The 23,699-nt window shown below is 45.2% G+C and overlaps 1 protein-coding gene across 1 annotated transcript in view; it reads left to right on the top strand.

Annotated features, from left to right (window-relative positions):
• Nucleotides 1-23,699, top strand: part of TSPAN10 (tetraspanin 10) — a 64,432-nt gene that overhangs the window by 20,260 nt on the left and 20,473 nt on the right. Inside the window, exon 2 of the mRNA XM_085617372.1 lies at nucleotides 22,010-22,659. Within this exon, the coding sequence (XP_085473498.1) occupies nucleotides 22,010-22,659 (650 nt within the window). The remainder of the gene's footprint in view (nucleotides 1-22,009; nucleotides 22,660-23,699) is intronic.

The raw sequence follows: 23,699 nt of genomic DNA, 5'->3' as shown, positions 1-23,699 counted from the left end.
AACGTCACCAAATGGTTGTGTCTCAGAGCTGTGTCAATTTGCTTTATTGAAACAACTGTTTTTTTATGTCTTGACTAACGTGTATTCAGTTTATGTGTTAGATATTCTTGCAGTGACGTGTTATTCACGTTTGTTTGAAGGTACGAACTGGAAGGAAAAACAGAACTATGTGATAAATGAAATGGGCTGCGTGTTTTGGGCTTTTCCTCAACATCAAATGATTTGTGCCTCTGCGCTGTTGATGAAGAAATGTTATTTGCCGGAGCTGGCATAAGGAATTACAATTTCTTACCGATTAGTCGTTTGAGAGGCAACATATATTTGGACAAGGAGAAACTGGAACGTGTCTCCAACTTTGAATATTTGGGAATAATGCTGGATAGCAAAGCTTCATGGGCACCACATATCCAAAAGTGGGTTACGCTTAATAGATTCTACACATGTCTAAGCACATTCAAACTAGAACTGCAGAGGGCACCAGCAGTTAGCAGCTTAAAGTGCAGCCCCGGCGATTTTGTCTTATTTTTTTAATTTTTGCACAAGCAAAGGACGCGTGAGAACAAGATTTTCATCTGCCGTTCTTGTCCTGTTAAGGTGTGTGTCTGTTTGTGGGGTGGGGGCACGATAAAGGCGTGTGCTCCACATACTTTCTAAATCACTGTCTCTAATGTGATCAACTTAAATTTTGGACAGCAATATCCGACATTGCGTCTGTTATCCCAGCACTCTTTATTGTGACTGTGAGGAAGTTTGCACGGACCGAACACTTCGCAGCAGTTTTTGCATCCATCGCTGTTTCTTAACCAATGTTCTCATGCGAATACGTTTTTACGACGTTGCTTTCTGGCCCTCTCAGGTCGCTTCTGTGGACCTCACAGACAAGCTACCTGAAACGGCATGTACAGCTTGCTTGAACTCACAAGATGTATTACAAGGCTCTGTGCGGAAAGCATAAGCGCAGGCAGCGCGTGGAAAAAGCTGTAATGGCAGATCTGACCCTTTACTGAAACAAAGAATGCATTGTGAAAAGGGACCCTTAAGATCTATGATGCGAACCAGCTGTATTTCTCCTGTTTTGTTTTTGTTGGGCAGACAAAAGGTGAAATATTGATACTTTACACCTACGTATTTATTTCTGGAACTGGAATTCCTCCATTGTATTTTTTTACCAAGGCTTGCAAATAGCTCCTTGCAGCCAGTTAGTGCTGCTGACTGTCGGTCTCATGTTGAGTCCTTAAGATCTACACTGTATGTTGATAGATAATTCACATCCGCCAATTATTATCAATCTTTTAAGAACGTACTACATTTTGTAAATTAGGTTACGGTGAAGTAAGAAGAAAACATTGAAAAGAGCATGTTTCAGTTCTTTGATGTGCATCACGCTTATGCAATTCAGGCTTTCTGCAGTGTCATTTTATGTATTTGATCTATTCTTACAAGAAAGTATGCATGTCCATGTATTCTGAATAGGACTTTAGAGTGTGCGCACCACACACTACGTTTTATTTGAAATGAATCCCTGTTCTTCAGTTGATGGTCATAACATCAGCATATGCAAATATTGCCCTCTATAGCTCATGAAAATTGGCAATTTCTTAAATGATAAATAACTACATCGTATTGCTTTATTAACCTTCCTGCTTCCCCAAATTTGCATGAGAATGCACCATTTATCCACTTTTTTTTCAAAATTTTCTCAGTGTGAAAACCCACGAACGCTCCCGTAGGTTGTTCGGGCTCGCTCGCTACACTCGCTCACCACAGTGCAGTACAGCAATAATTTTACGCCCTACCACTTTCAAATTTCACCAGCCGCCACTGGGGTGAGCACATCATTGAGGGAAAGCAAAGGGGGACGTGGCCGAATGCCGATGGAGCTGGGAGCTTTAGCCTGAGCTCCCGTCGGTGATCCCCCAACTGGTGCCATCCTGCCTGATGTAGAAGAGCCCCGGACATAGGCGAAGTACCCCCTAATCCCAGAAGTGCTGGGAGTGCTGCGGAACTGCAGCGGAAGCCGGTGACTGCAGGAGACAAGCAAGTAGATACGGACTGTGACGGGACTGCGAGGCTGCGCAAAATGGGGGCCGCGGCCTGACCGGCAGAGGCAGCAATAATCGGAGACGCCGTCAATAGAGGGAGAGGTGCCTGCCACCCACTGGGACTGGAGGGGCAGTGCAGCAGCCACCGTTGCCGAATATACAGTAAGGAGCCGGGAACAAAACAGCACAGGTGAAGCTGCTACCGACAGGGCTGCGGGGAGCATAGCGACGGCATAGAGGTCAGCGGCAGCAGGCGGAGAGTGCGCGGCGAGCGGGGTCCTGAAGCCAATTGGGACCGCTTCTGGAGGAGCAATCGCACACTGTGCCGAATGCGGGCACCCTGAGCAACGAGCGAGGCTGGATGGGGAGGAGGCCGCAACCGAGCTCGCGCTCATAGTGCTCTGGGGCATTGGGAGCGAGAAGAGCCAGCGACGCGGCAGATAGAGACAGCACAAGGACATCTACGAGGGGTATTGCCGGTCCTTCCCTCTGCGGGTGCGAGAGCCCGGGACACAGAGGGAGCCCACAGGCGATTGGCCAGACAGGAGGCTGACAATAGAAAAGGACAACGGAGCGGTGAGACCTCACTAAGGCAGGCACATTATTGTGGGCAACGAGCTGTGGACGGCCCATTGTGAACCCACTATTTGGCATATGGCAAGACAGCGGTGAAGGGAAGACAGGGGGGATAGACATTTGAGGACTGGGGCTTGCACCTGGAGGGGCCGGCTTGAGCCTGGAAAACTGTGCATAACGGTCTGGGGACACTGGAGAGAGCATTGGACTGGCACCACACTACAAGGTACGAGCACGGGGGCAGTGATGACACCTGCAGGGGCGCGGCAGCCCCTCCGCTGCGGCGACCACGGTGCATACAATCCTGGGCTGCCTGTGGTGAACTGACACTGCGAGAGTGTGAATCAAGTGCGACGTTGGGCCCGAGAGCACGAGAGGCTGTTCTTGGGCGCACACAGCATTTCAGCACCTCGGGAGATTGCGCGGTCTCCGGAATAGGACCACAAGACAGAGGCCACTGGCGCAGTACCACCAGAGGGTGAACACCACAGAGACCCGGAATTGGCACTATTCCCGGGCCTGCACAACCATCTCTACCAGGCAGGCAAGAACCTACAGGCAGCAAAATACACACCGAAACGACTGAGGACGCACAAAGAACTCGGGCAGTAGTGGTCTGATGAGCTCGTAATCCCTGAAGCAACGTCAATACTGCCACCCTTGCATCGCCCAGGACGACACTTCTGCTACTCGGCCCTGGCAGGCGGCGCGTGCCCCAAGCACACCATGGGACGTGTCAAGAAGAGACGTGAAGCAGAACAACATGAATCAGCGGGAGAGGATAATGGTGACACGTGCGCACACGCAGGGACTCGATCAGAAAAGACCGCACCCCAGGGCGAACTATCAATCCACGACATCCTACAAGCCATTAAAACACCACGGATGGCGGTGGAAACAAAGATAGACACACTCCGGGAAGATCTGGGCTTGCTGAGAGCAGACCATAGAAAATTGGCGGACTGGGTCATGACAGTGGAGGAAGATATCGAAGACATGAAGCCACTAGTATCCACGTCCACCCACAAAGTCACGGACTTTGAAAAATGAGTCCAAGTCCTAGAGCAACGTGCCAAAGACGCTGAAAATAGGGCGCGCCGAAACAACATCAGGGTCACAGGGCTGCCCGAAAAAGTGGAAGGCAACAACATGGTGGCATACCTCAAGAACTGGCTCCGCACTGAGGTGGCAGAAGAGGGCCTCTCGACATTCTTCGCCCTAGAGAGGGCACATAGAGTTCCTGCCAGGGCACCACTACCTGGAAGACCACCGAGGCCGGTGGTGGCTCGCCTCTTATTTTATAAGGATAGGGACCATGTACTGAGCCAAGCACGACTCAAAGGGCAACTCAAAATAGACAATAGTGTGGTCAGGATTTTCCCCGATTTTTCCAAGGATGTGCAACGACAGCGAGCCTCTTTTGTCCCAGCCAAAAGGAAACTGCGCCAAATGGGGGTGTACTACTCCATGGTGTTCCCAGCTAGACTCAGCATAGTACAGGCAGAGGGGACTATATCCTTTACTGCGCCTCAGGACGTGTGGGACTGGATGGAAGAGCAGGACCCGCGTGACCGAAGGTGAAACGGAACATCGTCACCGGAGAAAGGGCCCACGCGATCACTGGGAAGAGGGATGCAGCCCAAGAGCCACCCAACCCTTGCAGAGGTTCGTCGAGACAGAGAGAATGCGCTGGCGGCTGTGGCGTCCCTGAGCATTGTAAGTTCGCAAGACGCCTCCTCGCCTTCTGGGGAGGAGGAAAAACACTCAGACTCTGAGGCCAGCTCGAGTACAATGGGGTACGCCAGCCAGATCCTCCCAGATGTAACCCCCAGATCGGCGGATGGCAAGTACAAATCGGACACTTTTGGCAAGGGAGGGGGGTATGGACTACCACTGCAATGAGAAATACAGTGTGGGGCCCCAACACAGTAACATATGAAATACATACTAGGTGGGGGAGTCTGGGGTGGCGGGGCGGAGGGCTTCCCTCCAAGCCGATGCTGGCCTAGCCACCACTGTCAGATACTGACTGTTTTGGCACGAGAGTGCAGGGTTTGGATGGGGGAGCTGTTCTCGCTTGTCCTGGGGAGGGGGAGTTGGGATGTTTTCATAGTTTTAGAAGATTCACGGGGGCACTGCTGTCGACGGGGGAAGGAAACAAGCCACAATATCCCTTCCGGGGGGATCCTGAAAATCATATTGCTGGTCTGGGTATGGGAGCCCCAAGGGGGGGTGGCGTTAAGCAATACCACAGATGCCGCGGGCTACATATAACATACTATCTTGGAACATCAGGGGCATGCACTCCATGCACAAAAGGTATCAAATATTCTCCCCAGCTGACTCGGCGGGGAGTACACATAGCTATGCTCCAGGGGACCTATACACTGGCCGCGGAGGGGGCAGCATTACAGAGACGATGGAGGGGTCAGGCATTCTACACATCTTACTCGACTTATGCCAGGGGGGTGTTGCTTTCGATACGGGCAGGGGTGCCCTTCCAGTTGGTTGGGCACAAAATAGATCCAGAGGGACGATATGTAATTGTGAGCGGGCGACTGGACGGTCGGGACATTACCCTCATTAATCTATACGGCCCGAATATAGATCAGGCCCGCTTTCTGGAACAGATGTCAGGGGTCCTAGCACCATACATGACCGGACCAGTCCTAATAGGGGGAGACTTAAATTGTATTGCTGATCCTGACTTGGATAGGTCACACCCTCCGCTCCGAGACACCCTAGTACATAACGTGGCCAGAACTTTCAGGGAATGGCAAACTCATTGGGGATTGGTGGATGCATGGCGCCATACACAACCACTCCACAGGTAATACACGCACCTCTCTCGTGCCCATTAATTACATGTCCGCCTAGACACCTTCTTGAGCTCGCCCGATATACACGCCACGCTGGGAGGAGCAGAATACTTGAATAGAACAGTCTCTGACCATAATCCACTACTGATTAGATTACAAGGGGGGTGCAGCCACAACTAATCCCTATGTGGTGCTCAAACCGGAGTCTCTGGAAGATCACGCATTCAGACAGGAGGTTAAAGACCGCATTGAATAATATTTCACCGATAACGCCGGCTCCACGGACTCTAGGGCTACAGAGTGGGAGGCATTTAAGGCCGTTATTAGAGGCAGGTGCATGGCCACGTCGATTGGAGTGCGCAGGACGCTCATGGCGGACATAGATAAGGCAGACAAGGCACTTAGGGACCTAGAAACACGACGCCCAGAACACCCGGAGCTAAGGCAAGAACTATTAGATATAAAGAGGCTGTGGCAGTGCAGGAGGAAAAACTGCGTTGCTTTGACTATCAGGCATACACAGATAGGGCACATGCAGAGCGGGATAAGGCGGGGCGACTGCTGGCGTGGCTTGCAAATCCACTAAGGCGGGGTAATAATATTGTAGCAATTCACGATCAGATGGGGAAGCCCCTATATAGCCAAGCAGAGATGAATACCCGATTTCGCGATTATTACGTACATCTGTATAAAAGCTCTGGACCTCGAGCAGCAGGAGAGATCGCAGCCTACTTGGCGGAACTTCCTCTGCCCACACTTGCGGACAAAGAGGCGGACCTGCTGGGGGCTGAGATCAATGAACGAGAAATTAGAGTGGCCGTCAAAGCCATGGCGCGGGGGAAAACCCCGGGTACTGACGGACTTCCTCAGGAATTCTACGCTACCTATCTGCCGGAGATAGCCCCTAGATTAGTAGACAGACCCACCCACACACTCCACATGTGAATACATTAGCCTGGCGGGCGGTGTGATCAAAGCGCTGGAGGGGCTGAGAACCAAATGGGAAACAGACCTGGGACACCCTTTGGAAGATAAGTAATGGGAAAATGCACTTCAGAGGGCTACTAAAGTATCCCATAACGAACGATTTCGGTTGATCAGTTTCTATACCTTACATCGTGCATACATCACCCCAGATAGAATTAATCAATACTTCCATAGGGATGATGCAGGCTGCCCACGCTGCGGAGAAACAAATGCTAACTACATTCACATGCTATGGAGTTGCCCACACTTGGACATATATTGGCAGGAAGTGACCCGGGAAACAGCACGACACACAGGAAGGGTGGTACCATGCACGCCAAGCCACGTGTTGCTCAACCTGTTCCCCCACTCAGCGAAAACTAAAGTGACTGCGAGGTTCCAGGACTTGGCCTTCAAACTGGCGAAGCGAGAACTGACCAGCAGGTGGAAGGCTCCAGAGGGCCCTGGGGTCGACAGGTGGAAGAGCGAGTTAGCAAGATGGGCAGGCGGTGAGCACAGAATATTGCTCAGAAATGCGGAACGAGGAATAGGGAGTCTGGAGAGGGCACAGGCGTGGGGAACAATACTCGATGACATAAGGAACGAGGAACAGGACTCTGTGCCTGGCACACCGCACGGACAGTCCCGACCCTGTGAGCCCGGCCCCAGTAGGCCAGAGGGGGGACAGCATGAGTAGCATGGAATGCACTGACAGGCCGCACCAGTAGCCCCGGAGAGAAGCACACGGCCCAACACACCTGGCCATAGTAGAAGAAGATCCAGACCACGCACACACAGAGCACCATAGATTTCTTAGTGGACAGCAGCGCGGGGGTGGGAGGGGGGACTAGTTGGGGAGTTGGGGGGGGACGGTTCTTAACGGAAATCAGGAGAACAGCATTGCTAGGAATATGATCCCTAGTAACAAACAACGATGAATAGTGAGGAGAATAAACACCAGGAACTATTGTCAACTAGGTAGCGAGTACGCTGCGTAACAACCAAGTGATTTGCTAATGATGTTTAAATGGATGTATACTGATATGTGAAAAGAAATGAAAATGCTGATAAATTCTGTTTAAAAAAAAAAAATCATTGAGGGAAAGCAAGGGAGAAGCAGGCGGGTGAAAGAGAGCAGGATTCAGCATAGCTTAGTGGGAAGAGAAGAATGCAAGGGAGACAGCTGGAAAACATGCCCCCTGTGGTGCGCTTACGTAAAAGAAAAAAGTAGTGTTTAAAAAGTGAGCTGTTGAAAGACACAAATAATGTGGAAAAGCTAAAGGGGAGGGCAAACGCAGTAAGAGAAAATAAATCCCATACAAGCTAATTACTAAGAAACAAGAAAATGAGTGACAAAAAAGCCAACCAATGGTAAGCAGGGGGCAGGATTGCGCTGTCCAGCAGACGGAACCTAAAAAGTATTAATGGGCTTCAACTCCACTACATGTCCATGCGCTTGACTCATTAAAATATGAGATGCCCCCAGCTACTTATGTCCCCTAGTCCATTTCGTGATAGGAACAGTCCAAAATGTAACAAGCATTGGCATAGCCAATAGGTCTCGCCTTTTGGACCTTATAAGTGTTTAGCCATGCAGCACATTATCCTGGGTGCTGTGCCACTAGGAATTGAAGAGCTATACATTTGCTCTACATGGGTGAAAGAAAGAGTGAATATTTTTTGTGCATGAAAATGGTGCAGGATGAGTGTGTGTAAGAAACAGCAAAAGGGCTGTACCTTAAAGAATGCGTGCATCTTGACAGTTCCTAAGTAGACAAATTAGTGAAGAAAACAGCAAACACATAACCCCTCTGTTGTAAGACCACAACCTAGGCAACCTCGCGCATCGTCCCTCCACAATGCGCCTAGAGGCAGCCCAGTTCACAAGCCCCGTCAGTTCTATTCCAGGCCCCCGAGGAGGAGGAAAGTGGCGAGGCATCCAATCCCAAGCAGCGAAGGGCGAGTAGACCGGCCCTCCTCTGAAGGCATGCACCTTTAAGAAGTTGTGCTAGTGCCATATACTGAAGTTTTAATGTACCAGGAAAGGGATGCATGGCAAAATATACCTCCCAGCAGGGTTGGAGTATAAAGCGGGACACAGGAGAGAGGCAGTGGTGTTATGTTGAACTGGTCCTGTCTATTTGAGGCTTAGTGGATAGGGATGTATTGCAGGGAATAACGTGGCATTACCACATATGGGGAGACTGAAATGACATGCTGGAAAGTCTAGGAGTCCATTTTTCCCCAGTACTGCTCATGTATTTCTTCACTGGTGGTAATCAGATTTCAAGTCGGATTGACTTCCCAATCCTGGATAAAATCCATCATGTAATACACTATAGAAACCAAACATCCAGTCCACATGGTAGAATAGCACAATATCTCTCTCCAGGACGGAGTTCACATTGCTTCAAGTGCTCGATATTAGAACAAGAGAAATTACCATTTAAACACATAGGGGGAGGGGGAGTGTTATTTTTTTGTTAGTCTTCTTTCATCTGGCTGTTCGCTGACATCTCACATTGATTAGCTGAGGGCACGATTGTCATGCTGCATAGAGAGAGAAGAAAGCTTTTGAAGGGGTGGCCAGTTTGGGAAACGAGGACAAACCTTAAAGTAGTAGTACTGGACGAGGAAGGAAGAATCAGAGAAATTAAGATTCAGATAAGTAATCCACGCATTATGCAAATGAGGTACAATTTCAAGCACAGTTATGTTGAATACAACACCACAACTGGGCGATGGTTGTCCTGGTGCATTTCGGCCAATTAGCGAGCCCAGATCCCTCATTTATTAAAATGGATATCCCTTTGTGAAGGTGACTCAGTTTTAACTGCTTCAAATAATGTTACCGCAAATTTCAGTCAGTACTTTAGTTTGATTTACTTTTTTATGGCTATAAACAGACACCTACATATTTGGGAGTCATCTGATGGGGGTAGAACTCTGGCCTGGCAGATGAGCCTCCTCCATGGCAGATCTTGAAACTGCAAAGTTATTTTGGGGAACCCTATGGATATAAGGTACGATTGAAGCTAATGGACTATGGACTGGGCAACTTCGCCATCCAACATAATTCCCTCACTCGAAAAGAACTTCTCTTGAGACTGTTTCTGGGCTGTGCGGGTGGACTTCATTCATATTTTCTGCATATGCTCAGTGTTGGTGGAGGAATGAAGACGGTCACTAAGGATTCCCTCCATAAGACAAGGTATCCACCCTCCGTGTACCTGGAAGAACACGGACTACCACTCCCAGCAGCCCAGCGCTAATCGGTGAGCCAGGAGCACCTGTGGCCAGTTAGCCCCTCCTCCTCCTAATAATAAACTCCCAACACTGTGCGCGACGCGGGACGCGCGCGGGCAGCGCCGGGAGAAGCCCGGGACAAGGGCGGGCCCTCTGAGGCCCTCAGAGGCACGAGGAGGACGGGACGGGGCCACCTCCTTTTATTCACCTATTCGTTACAACTTGAAGGTACTGTTCATTGGTTCACTGGCCATTCCTCATTTGGGAACTGTGGGTACTGCTATCATTTCCGGGACTATCTGCCTTATAACTATAATGTTTGCTATGTGTCATTGATACTTGTATCTGTAGTCCTGCGTAACAACCCAAACCGCAGAACAGGGGTTATTATTTGTCAGCATGGCCCCAAGAGGCACCCGCAGCAAAACTGCTGCCGCTGTGACTGGCCCCATTGACCTTTTTATTTCTAAGGCCAATGATGCCATCAACCAGGGCATAAACCTACTAGAACGCAGGGTATCACAAGACTTGGCGCATGCCAAACGTTCTTCGCTTGGCCTCATTGCTACCGCCACTACACCTGCACAAATTATGCCTAATAACATCAGACCCCTACTTGATGTTTGTGCTGACATACACACCATTCCTAGCGAGGTTAACCTCTCAGCCTCAATTCCCCTGTTAGACACAGATACCGACACTAGCACAGACCTGGAAAAAACGCCTGACTTACTAATTAACCCCTCTCCCAAAGTACAATCTGCTGATAACACCAGGCATGCTAGAGGTAGGCGTGAGGGGGCAGTTCAAAAACTGAAGTTACACGTACCCAAGCCCCGGGTAACTACGATCAGGAAATATGGCCGGGCACAAAGGAAACCTGGGAAAAATACCAACTTTGTCCCTGACAATAATCATAACGCGACTAAGGTTACGGTAATACCCCAGAGGGATGATAGTGAAACTGTTCAGCAGGGCAGAACAACGAACACTAACGGAAATATAGACAAGGCATATGACCCCCTGTTGGAAAGACTGGGGGATTTATTAAGCATCTATCTATCCCCAATCGATAATAGGCTTGCTCGATTAGAAAAACAGCTAGATGAATTGAGCAACCCTCTTAAGATTTTCCTAAAGGGAGGTCCTGCAACCAGTACAAAAAATAGTAACCCCACCAATATAGTAGGCCCCAAAACAACTATCTTACAAGTACCCCCAGCCGCCCCAAATAATGCAGATAAAGTTGTACCTGTTGCGCTGGCCAATGGCCCAATTACTAAACAAAAAACAGCAACACCACACACTAATAGCAAATCCACAGATAAAAGAAAGGATCCTGGCATCAATACCACCGCGAATACCACACTCTCAACTGCGAGCACCACAGGTCACCCTTCAATTTCTACAAGCAATCCTATCTTGACCCAACCCATCCCAAAACCGCCCAGACAAGTTCCGGCCCGCATCAATCTTCCTCCGGAATGCGGTGCATATGTATTAGTGTTAGTAAATGTTACTAAACTAAGAGAGGATCAGGATGAAAATCCCATATCACTCAAAAATAAAACCCTGCACTGGCTAATTACTAACTGCAATTACCCGATTGATGGTGCAAGGGAGATTATTAACACACAGCGGGTGGGTTGGATTGGACCCCTTAGGAAAAAATTTGAGGGCGACTGTGTCATTATTAGTTTTAGAAAACCACATTGGGCAGAGAAAACACTAGCCAACGCCCCTTTACCATCGCCATGGGAATTTAACACCACGCTCCTTCCCTTAGGATATTTTTATCGACACCTGATACCTCCAGAACAAGCCACGGTTAACCCTCCCAACAATTTCCCCATTAACTCATACCAAGAGATGAATTTTGGTGCAAGGGTCAAATCACCCTTTTTTGCCCAAAACCAGAACCTAAATGCCGCCTTTTCCAACAACCCCAATTGGCATCCACAACCTCTAATGCCAATTCTTACCCCCAACCATCCACAACATTTTCAAGCCCCAAATATGCATCAGAGCAATCACAGGGATAGGTCTTACCCAATCCCTAACCCATTCCAGTTTGCACAGACGACACAAGTTAGGCAAATGTACAATATCCCAACTTTCAATCGGTTCGACTATCTATCATCATTAGACGAACAGGATTGACTGAGCATACCCCTTAATAATGAATCATGCAAGAATGCAAAAGCTTGTAACCAAGAGGATGCCACAATTATAAATTCACTTGCATCACTCCATGCTAAAACAGTAGTTCCAGAAATCATATTGTCGGATAGCACTCCGGCCATTTCAAACGAATCAACTATCTATGATAATGGGAATACTAGGTGCACATTTATTAACCAGGGGTTCAAACACGGCCTATCAATCCTAAGCTGGAATGTCGCAGGTTTAGAATCCAAGCTCTCTGACCCTGCCTGGACCGAACTAATTAAGGACATAGACATACTCATGTTCCAAGAGACTTGGGCTGTTGATAACCTGTATATCGAAGGCTACCACTGTTTCAGCCTGACATCTCTAAAACCTAGTTTTGGCCGAGCGGTGGGTGGACTCTTTACGGGGATTAGAATTTTGGCAGGCGGTACAATTAATGTTTTGAAGTCAGATAACCTTGCTAATTCCAACATTCAAATTCTGGAATATAAATTGAAATCAAAGACCACAATTTATTTAATCAATTTTTACAATAATGATTTTAATGGTGTACCGAACAAAAATTTTGTTGCTTTATCTAAGGTTTTAAATATAATTGATTGTTCCATGTCAGTAGATATTAAGACTAGTATTCTGATCGGGGGAGATTTTAATGTGAAACTTATAGATAACTATGGATCCACTAACTTTGATCACTGTAATGACCGCAGGGGTTTGGAACTGATTAGCATACTCTCTGATTTTAATCTTGTTGATGTAATGAGTGTAGGGTATGATATGAATTTTCCCTATGCCCCTACGTTTAAGGGCAGGGATAACGGTTCAATTATCGATTACATTTTTACATCACCTGTGTTAACGGACTGTTTAATCAAATCTTCTGTGGTGCAAACGTCCTTCAGCGATCATAATCCTTTGTTTGCTATTTTTAACCTCGCACCCAGTCCGATTTTTATGAATTTAAATGGAGCTAGGGATATCACACCCTCAATTGATGGTCTTCGCCTTAAATGGAGAGGAATTGATTGTGGGGCCATTATAGATACGATTCAGGAGGCATATCCGGATCTATTGAAATGTCTCTCCTCCCCCAGTACAAATAATGAAGAACTGATTACTGATTTTGAAGCTTTATGCACCAATATAAAAACTCTCCTGTCAGTCCCACTCTCTACTGACCATAAAGAGCCACGGTGGTTTGATACATCTTGCTCCGTGGCCAATAGAGAGTTAAGAAAGGCCCTCTCTGCCAATCCCAGGTGTAAGGACGCTGTCCGAGCCGCCAGGAAAAACTATAAAGATAAAACATCGAAAAGGAAGGCAAATTTGCTCTCCGATCACTGGGATAAGCTGGTTATCAGCGCCAATCTGGGTGGCAGCGGCCCATTTTGGACGGCAGTTAGGAGAACGAGGGAAATGGGCAAAGAGCTTACTAAAATTAGTTGCAACATAACCAGTACAGCCTGGGAGACCCATTTTTCTAATATTTATGCTGCCCCCTCTGATGAGCAACCTCTCCCTAACCTGAACCAAACAGCAGGCTTAGAGATTTCGGACTTAGAAGTCAGGAAAGCTATCAAAGAGAGCCTAGGCAACAAGGCGCCCGGGCCAGACGGCCTCCCTATAGATATCCTTAAATTTAACGTTGATCTTTGGACACCAATACTTTTAAATATTTTTAATAGTCTTCCACATGTAGCCATGCCTGCCACCTGGGCTACTAGTATTATTGTCCCCATTTACAAAAAGGGAGACAGATCTGACCCAGTAAATTATCGTCCCATCTCCCTCCTGGACAATACTTTAAAAATACTAGGACGAATAATTTATAATAGGGTACTGGTATGGGCGTCTGATTCTGACTTTTTAGACCCCTGCCAGATGGGGTTTAGGAGTGGGGTAGGAACAGTCGAGCAATGCCTAAACTTAAAATTGATAATAGATAAATGCTGCATTGCTCGCTCATCCCCCGTTTACCTAGCTTTTATGGATCTTTCATCCGCATTCGATCTTGTGAATAGATCCAAGCTATGGTTAACTCTCCTGTCAAATGGTCTCGATGCCACTCTTGTTAGATTCTTAGCCTATCTCCATACTGACTTGAAAGCTCGGGTACGTATTGGTATGGGCGGAGAGGTATCGGGAGCCATTAAGATAGGGAGGGGGGTGAGACAGGGGTGCGTTTTAGCACCCCTGCTGTTTATCATTTATATTAATGGCCTGTCCAACTGTTTAAAGAAAGCTACCCCCGATGTCCCAATCATTTTAGGAAATCCCTTGCCCGTACTTTTATATGCAGACGACGCTGTCCTTTTGGCACGTACACCAAACGCCTTACGTCTGCTTGTACATAGTTTTGTAAATTTTATGGAGGGACTGGATTTAAAAGTTAATTTTAAAAAGTCTTTTATTATGCCTTGTGGGCCGGGCAAAAGGAAACTCGGCACTATTCAAATTGGAACAGATAAACTCGAATCTGTCCATAAGTTCCCTTATCTGGGGTTGGTTTTCGCTGCGAACGGCTCCTGGAGTGGGCATGTGGCCCACGCCACGAGCAAGTTCTCGAAAGCCAACAACTCCGTCCTGAGTCTCCCACGCCCTAAGAAAATCGGCGCCACTAAAGCTATTGTTCAAATTTTTAAATTACAGTGTTCCCCTGTTGCTACGTATGGAGCCGAAGTTTGGGGATCGGCCAGCAGCATTGGTATTCAAAGAGAGGAAAACCGTTTTTGCAGGAAACTGCTGGGAGCACCAATTTCCTCTTCCAATTTCATCTGTCATAACGAACTTAACCTCCCATTCATAAACGACTTTATTAAAGCAAGACCAGCACTCTTCTGGATCAGAATCTGGAGGAATGAGGCTGCTGCCCTTACGCAAAACATCATTAGGGACTGCCTCAATAGTGATAATGGCATACAGATCCCCTGGTTTAAAGAAGTTTTTAAAATATTTAATGAAATAGGAAGAGGTATTTTGTTTACTGAGCCAACGGCTATTGAACCAAAGGACAAACATGAGGTTCAAAAGGCACTCTATGCACTTTATCGGAATGAACGGCTTGGAATTGAACTACAGAAATCAGGGGTCAAAAAATACATTGGTAATGGTCTCTGTATGCAAATCATGCCACCCTACCTATCACTGCCTATGTCAAATTGGGAACGATCTTTACTGTTTCGTCTAAGGGCAGGAACTGTTAAATTTCTGCTCTCTTTTCCTCTGGGGTATCAACACCATACTGTCCTTACCCCCTGCCCCTGTGACGGTACAAGTACTCAAGATGATTTGCACTTTCTGTTTTTCTGTAAATATTATGTGAGATATACCAAATGGCTTTTAACCCCATATTTTAGAAAGCTCAGACCTCTTACACTTCAGGAATCCTACATGCTGCTGCTCACCCTGGACAATGATGAACTGACATTTCGCACTAGCACTTTTCTAAGACTAGCCATACGTGCACGCAAGACTATGGAAAGTCCTTGTAATCAGATTCAGTCAAAAAATACTACTGCTAAAACCTTATAAGTTAATGGAATTTACTGTCTATCCTCTGTATGAATTGCTTTGTTACTATGAAATGTAAATTATTTAACTGTTTTGTATTATGTGTATGTATATGTTCTTTGATGTGTCGGTACTTTTATGAATTTTAACAAATTCGAATAAAGGTCTTTTGAAACTTGAAACTTGACAAGGTATCCAAACCTGTAGACAGGCAGTATTAGCCTGCCTCCAAGGAGAAGATACAGTACTCAGTGGAAGATTTACAAAACGTATGATGTCTGCCGAGAAGAAACTACCAACTGTACAACCTCCAGTCCGGCCTGACAAAGCGGAATAGCTTGTAAAGCACCTTGGTTGTTCTGAGGTCGTATATATATATATATATATATATAATTCTTCAAGGAATGAAACCATTCAGTTTAAAAGTTTATTTCTTAATTATTTTATTATGTTTTGCTATGTTGTTCTCAAATTTTTTAATGGAACTAAGAAAGGCCAACACGTGTTTTGCGACCTTAATTCAGTCGTTTGTTGCTTCATCAGTGCTAAGATTAACAATAAATGGTCAGCCAACAATGTCACAACCTTAACAAACCATTAAAGAGAAGAGAGTTACAGAAAATAAAAGGTAGTGACAAGAAATTAACAAATAGCAGTTATATTAATTAATAAACAAACAAGCAACAAACAAATAAATATATAAAGAAATAAACCATATTCTGGTTACAATTATGTATATTACATAAAGCTAGAGAGGGTGAGTAATTCATGATGCCTTTTAGTTTGCTACAGAAAAGTCAGAAAAGTGAGACTCAAGGAAAGAAAAATCGAAATCACCTTTCATGAAAGATCAGTCTAAGAAACCAGGCCCAGAAAAAACATAGACCACTGCATACTTACCTGGCAGTGAAAAAAAGTCCCACTCATCATTAGGTACAGATAAACACCATGGTGTAAATAGTAGTAAAATATGGCGTATCCTCGCAAGTGACAAAACCCGTATCATATCATTGTGTCATATATTCTATTATTATTTTAAAGAAATGTGTTGTTCGACATACCTTATTTCGCATACATGTTGAATGTATAAACACAGAATCAAGTGTCATTATATTCTCTTTATATAGTTTTTTAACTGCATTGTGCTGCAAAATCATTTAACCGTTTTTTGAATGAAGAAGTGCTCAACAACCATTGTGTACAGAACCAGGAATAAACCACCTAATTCATTACCTGCCTGTACAAATCAGGCAAGCACCATGATAACTCCTGAAGTTATGTTATTCACCTGAAAGGACGAAGCAACACTAAATAAATCGTCCTACCTGAAGACACAGGAAAAGCCGACGGGAAACCTCAGCGGACGATCCATAGCAAGAGCGATCACAGTTGTATAACAGGCAAACTCCTAGCCGCATCATCTAAGTTACAAGCCACTGACGCCGCACGTGAGCCAGCAATGCCACAAATTGTCACTAATGTCACTAATTGCGGTGGAGATTACCATTCCCCGTTCACCAATAGATAACATCTTTCCCTCAAATAAGTTACTGGCGTCTGCCCAACGCCATGCTGTGGCATAGATGCATAAAGGGCGCAGACAAAAGGCCAAATAATCAGTAAAAGAAAAATCTGACTCTTAAATTACCTTTTTTTAAATGTTATATTACTTGCATCTAGAGTTGTATGTGACAAGATGGAAGGAAGGAAAGCCCAGGCCCCTCCCTTCTGCTGCTGATGCACCCCTCGCACCCCTCCCTCCCCTCTGGGTTTTTCTTGTGGCTCAAATTGCGGTGACTAGTAAAGGTCTCTTGGCAAACCCTTTGTTAAACTCCTCCCTGTGCCCATCTCCCTCTCACCTCTTCTGGGAGATACAACAGCATTCCCACCCAGGTAGCTCAACCTGGAGGGAGCCTGCAAAGTCTCCCTAGAACAGTTGAAAAGGATTTTCTTATCACGAGTATTTGTTTTTGTTTTGGAAGACACACTGGATCTGTCCCACATTAAATCCTGACACAGAGGCCTGGCGAGGCCTAGGCTAGAGAAGACCTGTTCAGATGCTTGTCACCCTGTTTGGCTGGTGCTTACATCTGTGAACTCTGCAAATGACGTGATTTGCAGAGGGATGCTACCCCAATGACTCAAACTCTGAGTATACGCTGTAGACACGTTCCAGCCATCTGACGACTACCCCGAACTGAACCTGCCTGGACTGTTGGTGTTTCCTCGGCCATACCCACCAGCCGAGGATCTGCTCCCCTCTACTACCATCACACGCTACTTGAGATGACACCCCCAGCCAGCGCAAGGAAACAAGAGGAGCCGCACGGCACAAAGAGAAACCATTGAAAAGAAAATACTGCGCCTTTTTAAAGGCACTAAATGGAAGACCTAAAGCTAAGTAAAAAAGACAGAGGGATGACCGTTTTACTAGATAGCTGTCCTGGGCAGAATGGAGTGGAGATGCTGTTTCTGCTGTCTAGTGAACTTCAACTTGAAAATACAGCCCCTTTCCCCACCTTAAAGCCACTAACCTTCTTACATCAGGGGTGATCAGTTTATTTCCCCTTAACTTTAGGCCTGGCTTCACAGCTTCATCTAACCAGGTTTTTAATTGGACAGAAGGTGTCTTCTTTCACTGAAAGAAATGAAAATCCTCGTCTTTTAGTTTTTGCTTACAGTAGGCCTGAGTTAGGTATGGTGGCAAGCCAGTGATCAAGGCTCTTTATTTTAAAATATTTCAGTATTGCCATCTCATGTTTTCCTTCCATTCCTATAGTTACATCGAAAAGAGGATTGTGGTCACTTCTTTGTTTTTTTTCCCTCAGTGGCTTAAGTGATAACCAAAAGTTAAATAAAACCAGAAATAGGTTCATTTTGATAAACAGGAAAATAGATTCTGGTAACATGGATTTTCCTCAATATAGTTATCATAACATTACCTTACAATGCAATATAGAGGTACCAGTATTAATAGACTTGATTTACGCGCCATAGTAAGCCTTGCGCTGATTCAAATACATGCCATCCTTATCAAGCAACTGTTGAGAAATGCACTGTTACAAAAGTATCATTAGTTTGACACGCTGTTTGTTTATTTTGACATGTGCAATTATTTCAGGCATAAATATTTAAAAACATACTCTAAGAAACATGACCTATCTTGACTTTTCTTAACACTAGGCAACAACCAACGTAATATACCCCTATTTGGCAGAAACCTTTATTTACAGGAGGGACATTTTTTTAAACTCGTGCAAAATGCATATCAGAGAACACATTCTCTTCCCTTGCTGTTTATCCCCGTTCCGTAGGATTTGACAGATTTTTTTGTGTCATACATTATAACGTAAAAACATCAAATCATCGCCTGCATCAGTGAGAAAACAGTACCTTTTTTCGTAAACCCTCATAGAGTTTTCAATGAATGTGCATTTGCTGCTTTTCATTCACGTACCTTTCTGTCACAAAACACACAGTGCGATCGCTGTCACTTAAAAGGCGTGGTCAGATCGGTGGCTCAGGTCACCATTGCTTTACAATCTGTTGTGGATTAATCAGCCATTTTACGAATAATCGATGATGTACCGGTCTCCTCTATGCATGTAGTGTTAGCCTTTTTTCCTTCTTTATCTTTATTAATACGTTATGTGTGTGCGATAAAGATATTTTGAGATCATGTTGACTCAGTATCGACAGTGTAGCCTCTCAAATTTGGCTGTTAGACCCCCTGTGTTTCGTGTGTTATAGATTCGGAGCATAACCAGGAGGTAAGACAATTAGTTCCATTTATATTTATTTTATGTACATTTATCTTACATGAATATACTGAAATTTAGCATGGATTTGGCCTTCTTGGACCTGCCATGGTCATTTTGATCACAGAGCCAACCAATATCAAGTTGTCGGCTTCCTGGTTGGGTTTCAGCTCTAAATAAATGCACCATAACATACTGATGGCACAGTGAACGAACAGGTTCCAATTAAAAAAGAATACAAAAAGAGAAAACACAATCAAAGAAAAATTGTACAGCTGTCCTATTTTGACCACTGTGGACACCGTTTCTAGCTTTAAGCTTTTAACTTACAAATCATAGTAATCAGGTGTGTCTTGTTAATTAGCACAATGAAAGCAAATTATAAATACAATAACAAGAATGTATCAGTTGGTCACATAAAACTCCAGAACTGAAAATAATGTGTGTTGCACCTGGTCCTTTCTGCAGGGTCATCTCCAAACATATTACCTTCTTCCTCCTACTTTTCGCTAAATTCGTTTTTGCTGCATTCAGGACTCTGCATTGCACTGCTAAGCAGATGTATAGTTCTTGTGCCCTCTGCTCAAAACATGGTAGAATTGGCTTATACTCAATTGACTATTTTATTCACTTATAAATCCCTAGTAAAGTGGCACTACATGTGCCCATGGTCTGTAAATTCAATGCTACCAGTGGGTCTGCAGCACTGATTATGCCACCCATGTAAGTAGCCCTTTAGACATCTATCAGACTCCCTCCCCCCCCCCCCCCCCATTGCATAGTCTGTGTGTGTAGTTTAAACTGCCATTTCGACCTGGCTAAAAATGTTTTACCAGGTCAAAACTTTCTTTTTGAATACATATAAGTCACCCCTAAGGTAGGCCCTGGACAGCCCCAAGGGCAGGATGCAGTGTATTTAAAAAGGTGGACATGTACTTTTAAATTTTACATGTCCTGGTAGTAAAACACGTTTACATTCTTTTTTCACTGCTGCAAGGCCTATCTTTCCCATAGGATAACATTGGAGTTGTCTTATCACATCTTATAAGTGTAAATTTCCAAATGGGAACATATAACTGGTTCATGTGTGGTGTCTCTGGAATACTAATTTAAAATGCTAACTTATGGTGAAGTCGAATTTTAAATTACAGTACTGAAAATGACACTTTTAGAAAGTTGACAGTTTCTTGCCCTAGCCATTTGGTGCCCGCAACCTGTCTTTGGTCCAATGACTGGGTGTAGTTGGCAGTTGGGCTTTGTGTGTTCCTCCTTGACAGCCTCACACAATTGGAGCTTAGGTGTGACTGGATGGGCCACCACTGGCAGGATAGGAGGTAGGAGCTGGGCACAGCCCCACTTACACTTGAATGGGCTGTGTCCTGTCTCCACACAAAGGGCTGCATACCCACTGTTGTTAATCGGCAGCCAGGGCAGGGATAGCAAACTACCTGTGCACTTTAAAGGCATGCCTCTAGAAGCTTCTCTTCACTTCAAAGGGACATCTATGTATAAAAGAAGGACCTTAGACAGCAACTCTGCAGAACACTTCTGGACCTATGGATACTCTGCCAGGAAGGAATGCTGTGCTGTTACAGGGACTGCCACACTACTGGAATGCTGCTCTAAAGGAACTGCTGCCCTGCTGTGCTGACCAGCTACCTGCTGCCCTCTTGCCTGGGGAAGACGAAGTGGACCTGCAACTTTATCTTGTACCCAGGACCCAGAGTGACTCAAAGGGCTAGTCTGGTGACCTCCTGATCTGAGACTAACTCATATAAAAGGCTTCCCAACCAGCTCCTGGACCCAGGTGCAGTGAGTTCCTGACCATCCAAGTGGTGTCTTTCAGGCCCTGGACCCTTGGTGTGGCTCACGGGCACTTTAAATCAAGTGCTGGGGCTCTTTAATACCGTGCCCTTTTGCACCGGAAATGCGCTGCTTGCACCAAAAATCAGCATGAACTGCCACAAGCCTGTCTCCTTGTACAGCAAGCATCGATCGCCTGCAGAAGAACAGCAGCATGAATTTCCAGCCCCCCCCATCCGCGACACCCAGCCTGCTCTTCACACCACGCCACGCTAACCACAGCCTGTGATGTTCAGCTTGCTCCTCACGGCCCTCTCAAACGTGAATGTGACACATGGCGCAAATCCTTCAGCAGGGCTAATCTGGGGCTGTATCTGACCTGCGCTCGATGACGTTTGGCCCGAGTTTTTGACTTTGACCTGGTCCAGCGCAACCAGATAGCTGGGGCTGGTGCTTTCTGTTTTTAGGCACTATTTTTCACCTTATTTAGAAATGAATAACTCCGGTTCTACTGATTGGATTTTTGTCATTTTGGTCTTGTTTTGTTTAGTAAATTTTGCTTTATGTTTTCTAACCTAGTGTGGGATCTTTTTGTGTGGTGTTTTCACTGTTTGAAGTGTTGCAAAAATACTTTACACATTGCCTTTAAGTTAAGCCTGACTGCTCTGTGCCAAGCTACTAGGGAAGTTGAGCACAGGTTCATTTGGGGTTGCTTGTGCCTTATACTGACTAAAGTGTTGATTACTTCTTGATCAGCGCTACCCAGTCAACCAGTAACCCAATTTCTAACAATGTCCTTGAACACATGCAGAGAGGTGGCTTCTTAGAACATTTTACATGAATTAAGTACAGCCTGAATTGTTGACAGAGCTCACAAGAGGAACTCTTTCCTACCTTCTGAAACATCTCATCTTCTCTGTTTCAACACATAGCCTCCTCTCCTGCATCTTTGCATTCTCCTTCCTCCACTCTCATCTCTCTTCCTGCTCTTCCTCTTCAAACATTGGCAGAGCATAGAAACCTGCTGTCCACAAGTATTCAGTGCTTTTTAAATACCACAGCATTCACATTTTTGTAAAACCTTGTGCTTTGTGTTTTTGTTTTGTTACTGATTCAGGTGTCTAGATCATCACACTTTTCTGGTAAAGATGACGAGCATGATTCAAGTAATGGGTTGAAGACCGTGAACATTCAGGCTGCATCGGAAGATGAGAGATACTCGACTGATTATGGTGATTCAGACTCCTGTTTGGAAAAGCAGCACCTACTTGATTCTCAGCCGCATCAGCTGCATTCATGCAATCCAGAAAGCTGCTGTGCCAAGTACATCCTCTTCTTCTCCAACTTTGGGTTCTCTGTGTTGGGACTGTTGACCTTGGGCGTAGGCATCTGGGGGCTCATCGACAAGGAATCTCTCATATGGGAGAGGATCCAGCACCTGGGCAGTGACCCCATGCTGTTCGTTTTCCTGTTGGGCCTTGTGATGACTGTGGTCTCTGTTGCTGGCAGTATGGGGGCACTTCGGGAGAATGCCTGTCTGCTAAAGTTTTTCACCATTTCTGTTGTAGTCTTTGTGATTCTGCAGGTTCTATCTGGGATAGTACTTTATACACTGAGTGGCCAGATTAGCAAATCTCTAGGCGGCTTCATGCAGCTGGCGATTGCACGCTACCAGGACGATGCAGATATGAAATTTATCATGGACGAAATCCAAATGGGATTAGAGTGCTGTGGAGTGGAGTCTTATCAAGACTGGAAACTAAATCTGTGAGTATAAACACTGCTTTCACCATGTCTGAGGCATGGAGTCCATTGTTATTGAATGGGACGCACTACAATTGTTATAACGTCTAGGCAGTTCACACTTTAATACCCTTATTTAACATGCTATATCAAATTATATCCAGTTACTTAAAGTATATGGTGGAACCAAAACAGTTGTGAATATTTTTGCAGGTAATATCCCACAGTGCATTTTGAACAACATTATAAGCCCACAACCATGGTGATCTCACCGGGAGAGTCATATACTGAAAAGTATAAAAATTTAGGGGCCTAATTCAAAGAGGGCCTTCTGCACTGTGCCTCAACACTCAGCAGAGGCTCCCAGTCATGGAGGAGTCTTCGCACTCGGGGTGGAATCTTCGCAATGAGAATGCCACTCTGCCTGGAGTGCGGAGGTCCTTTGTGAATCAGGTCCTATGAGTGAGCTGTCAAGTTGCAGCGTTGTACATTTACCTACAGTTTATATGAGGTTACTTATATATTTTATGGGCGAGTTTCAAAATCGAAGAAAACAATATTGCACTTTCATTTAAGAGAGGGCTATATCTAATCTATAAAAGAAAGTGTAAAATAAACAACCCTTTGATTGTTTTGCCTACAATAAAATCTTTCAAATGCCATCTTAATTATAAAGTATTGCGCATTGAAGCATTTGCTACTTATGCTGAAAATATTTTTAGTACCATGTCACTTACATATAGCAATTCCTAAATATTGTTCTGACCACTATTGATGGTGCGCCTACCAGGAACATGTCTAATTCGTCAGCATCATTTTAAATATATATTTTATAGACCTCTGGTGTATATTCCATAAATTAATAATATTTAAAATGTTTAAAATGTAATATTCAATTGCTTCATATATACCATTGGTTTCAGTGAGGATCATATATGTTATGTGTTTTATAGAAACTATAGAACTAAAAATGTTCCTCTCGGTTATGCAAACCACACTTTCCTGATCCAGAACAAAATTTACTGGTTTCTCAATATTGTTCCCATATGGGAACTTACCATGAC

The sequence above is a fragment of the Triturus cristatus genome, chromosome 7 (genome assembly GCF_964204655.1).
Source record: "Triturus cristatus chromosome 7, aTriCri1.1, whole genome shotgun sequence".
Lineage (NCBI taxonomy): Eukaryota > Metazoa > Chordata > Amphibia > Caudata > Salamandridae > Triturus > Triturus cristatus.
The sequence above is the reverse complement of the archived record's forward strand: the minus strand, read 5'-3'. Positions and strand labels throughout refer to the sequence as shown.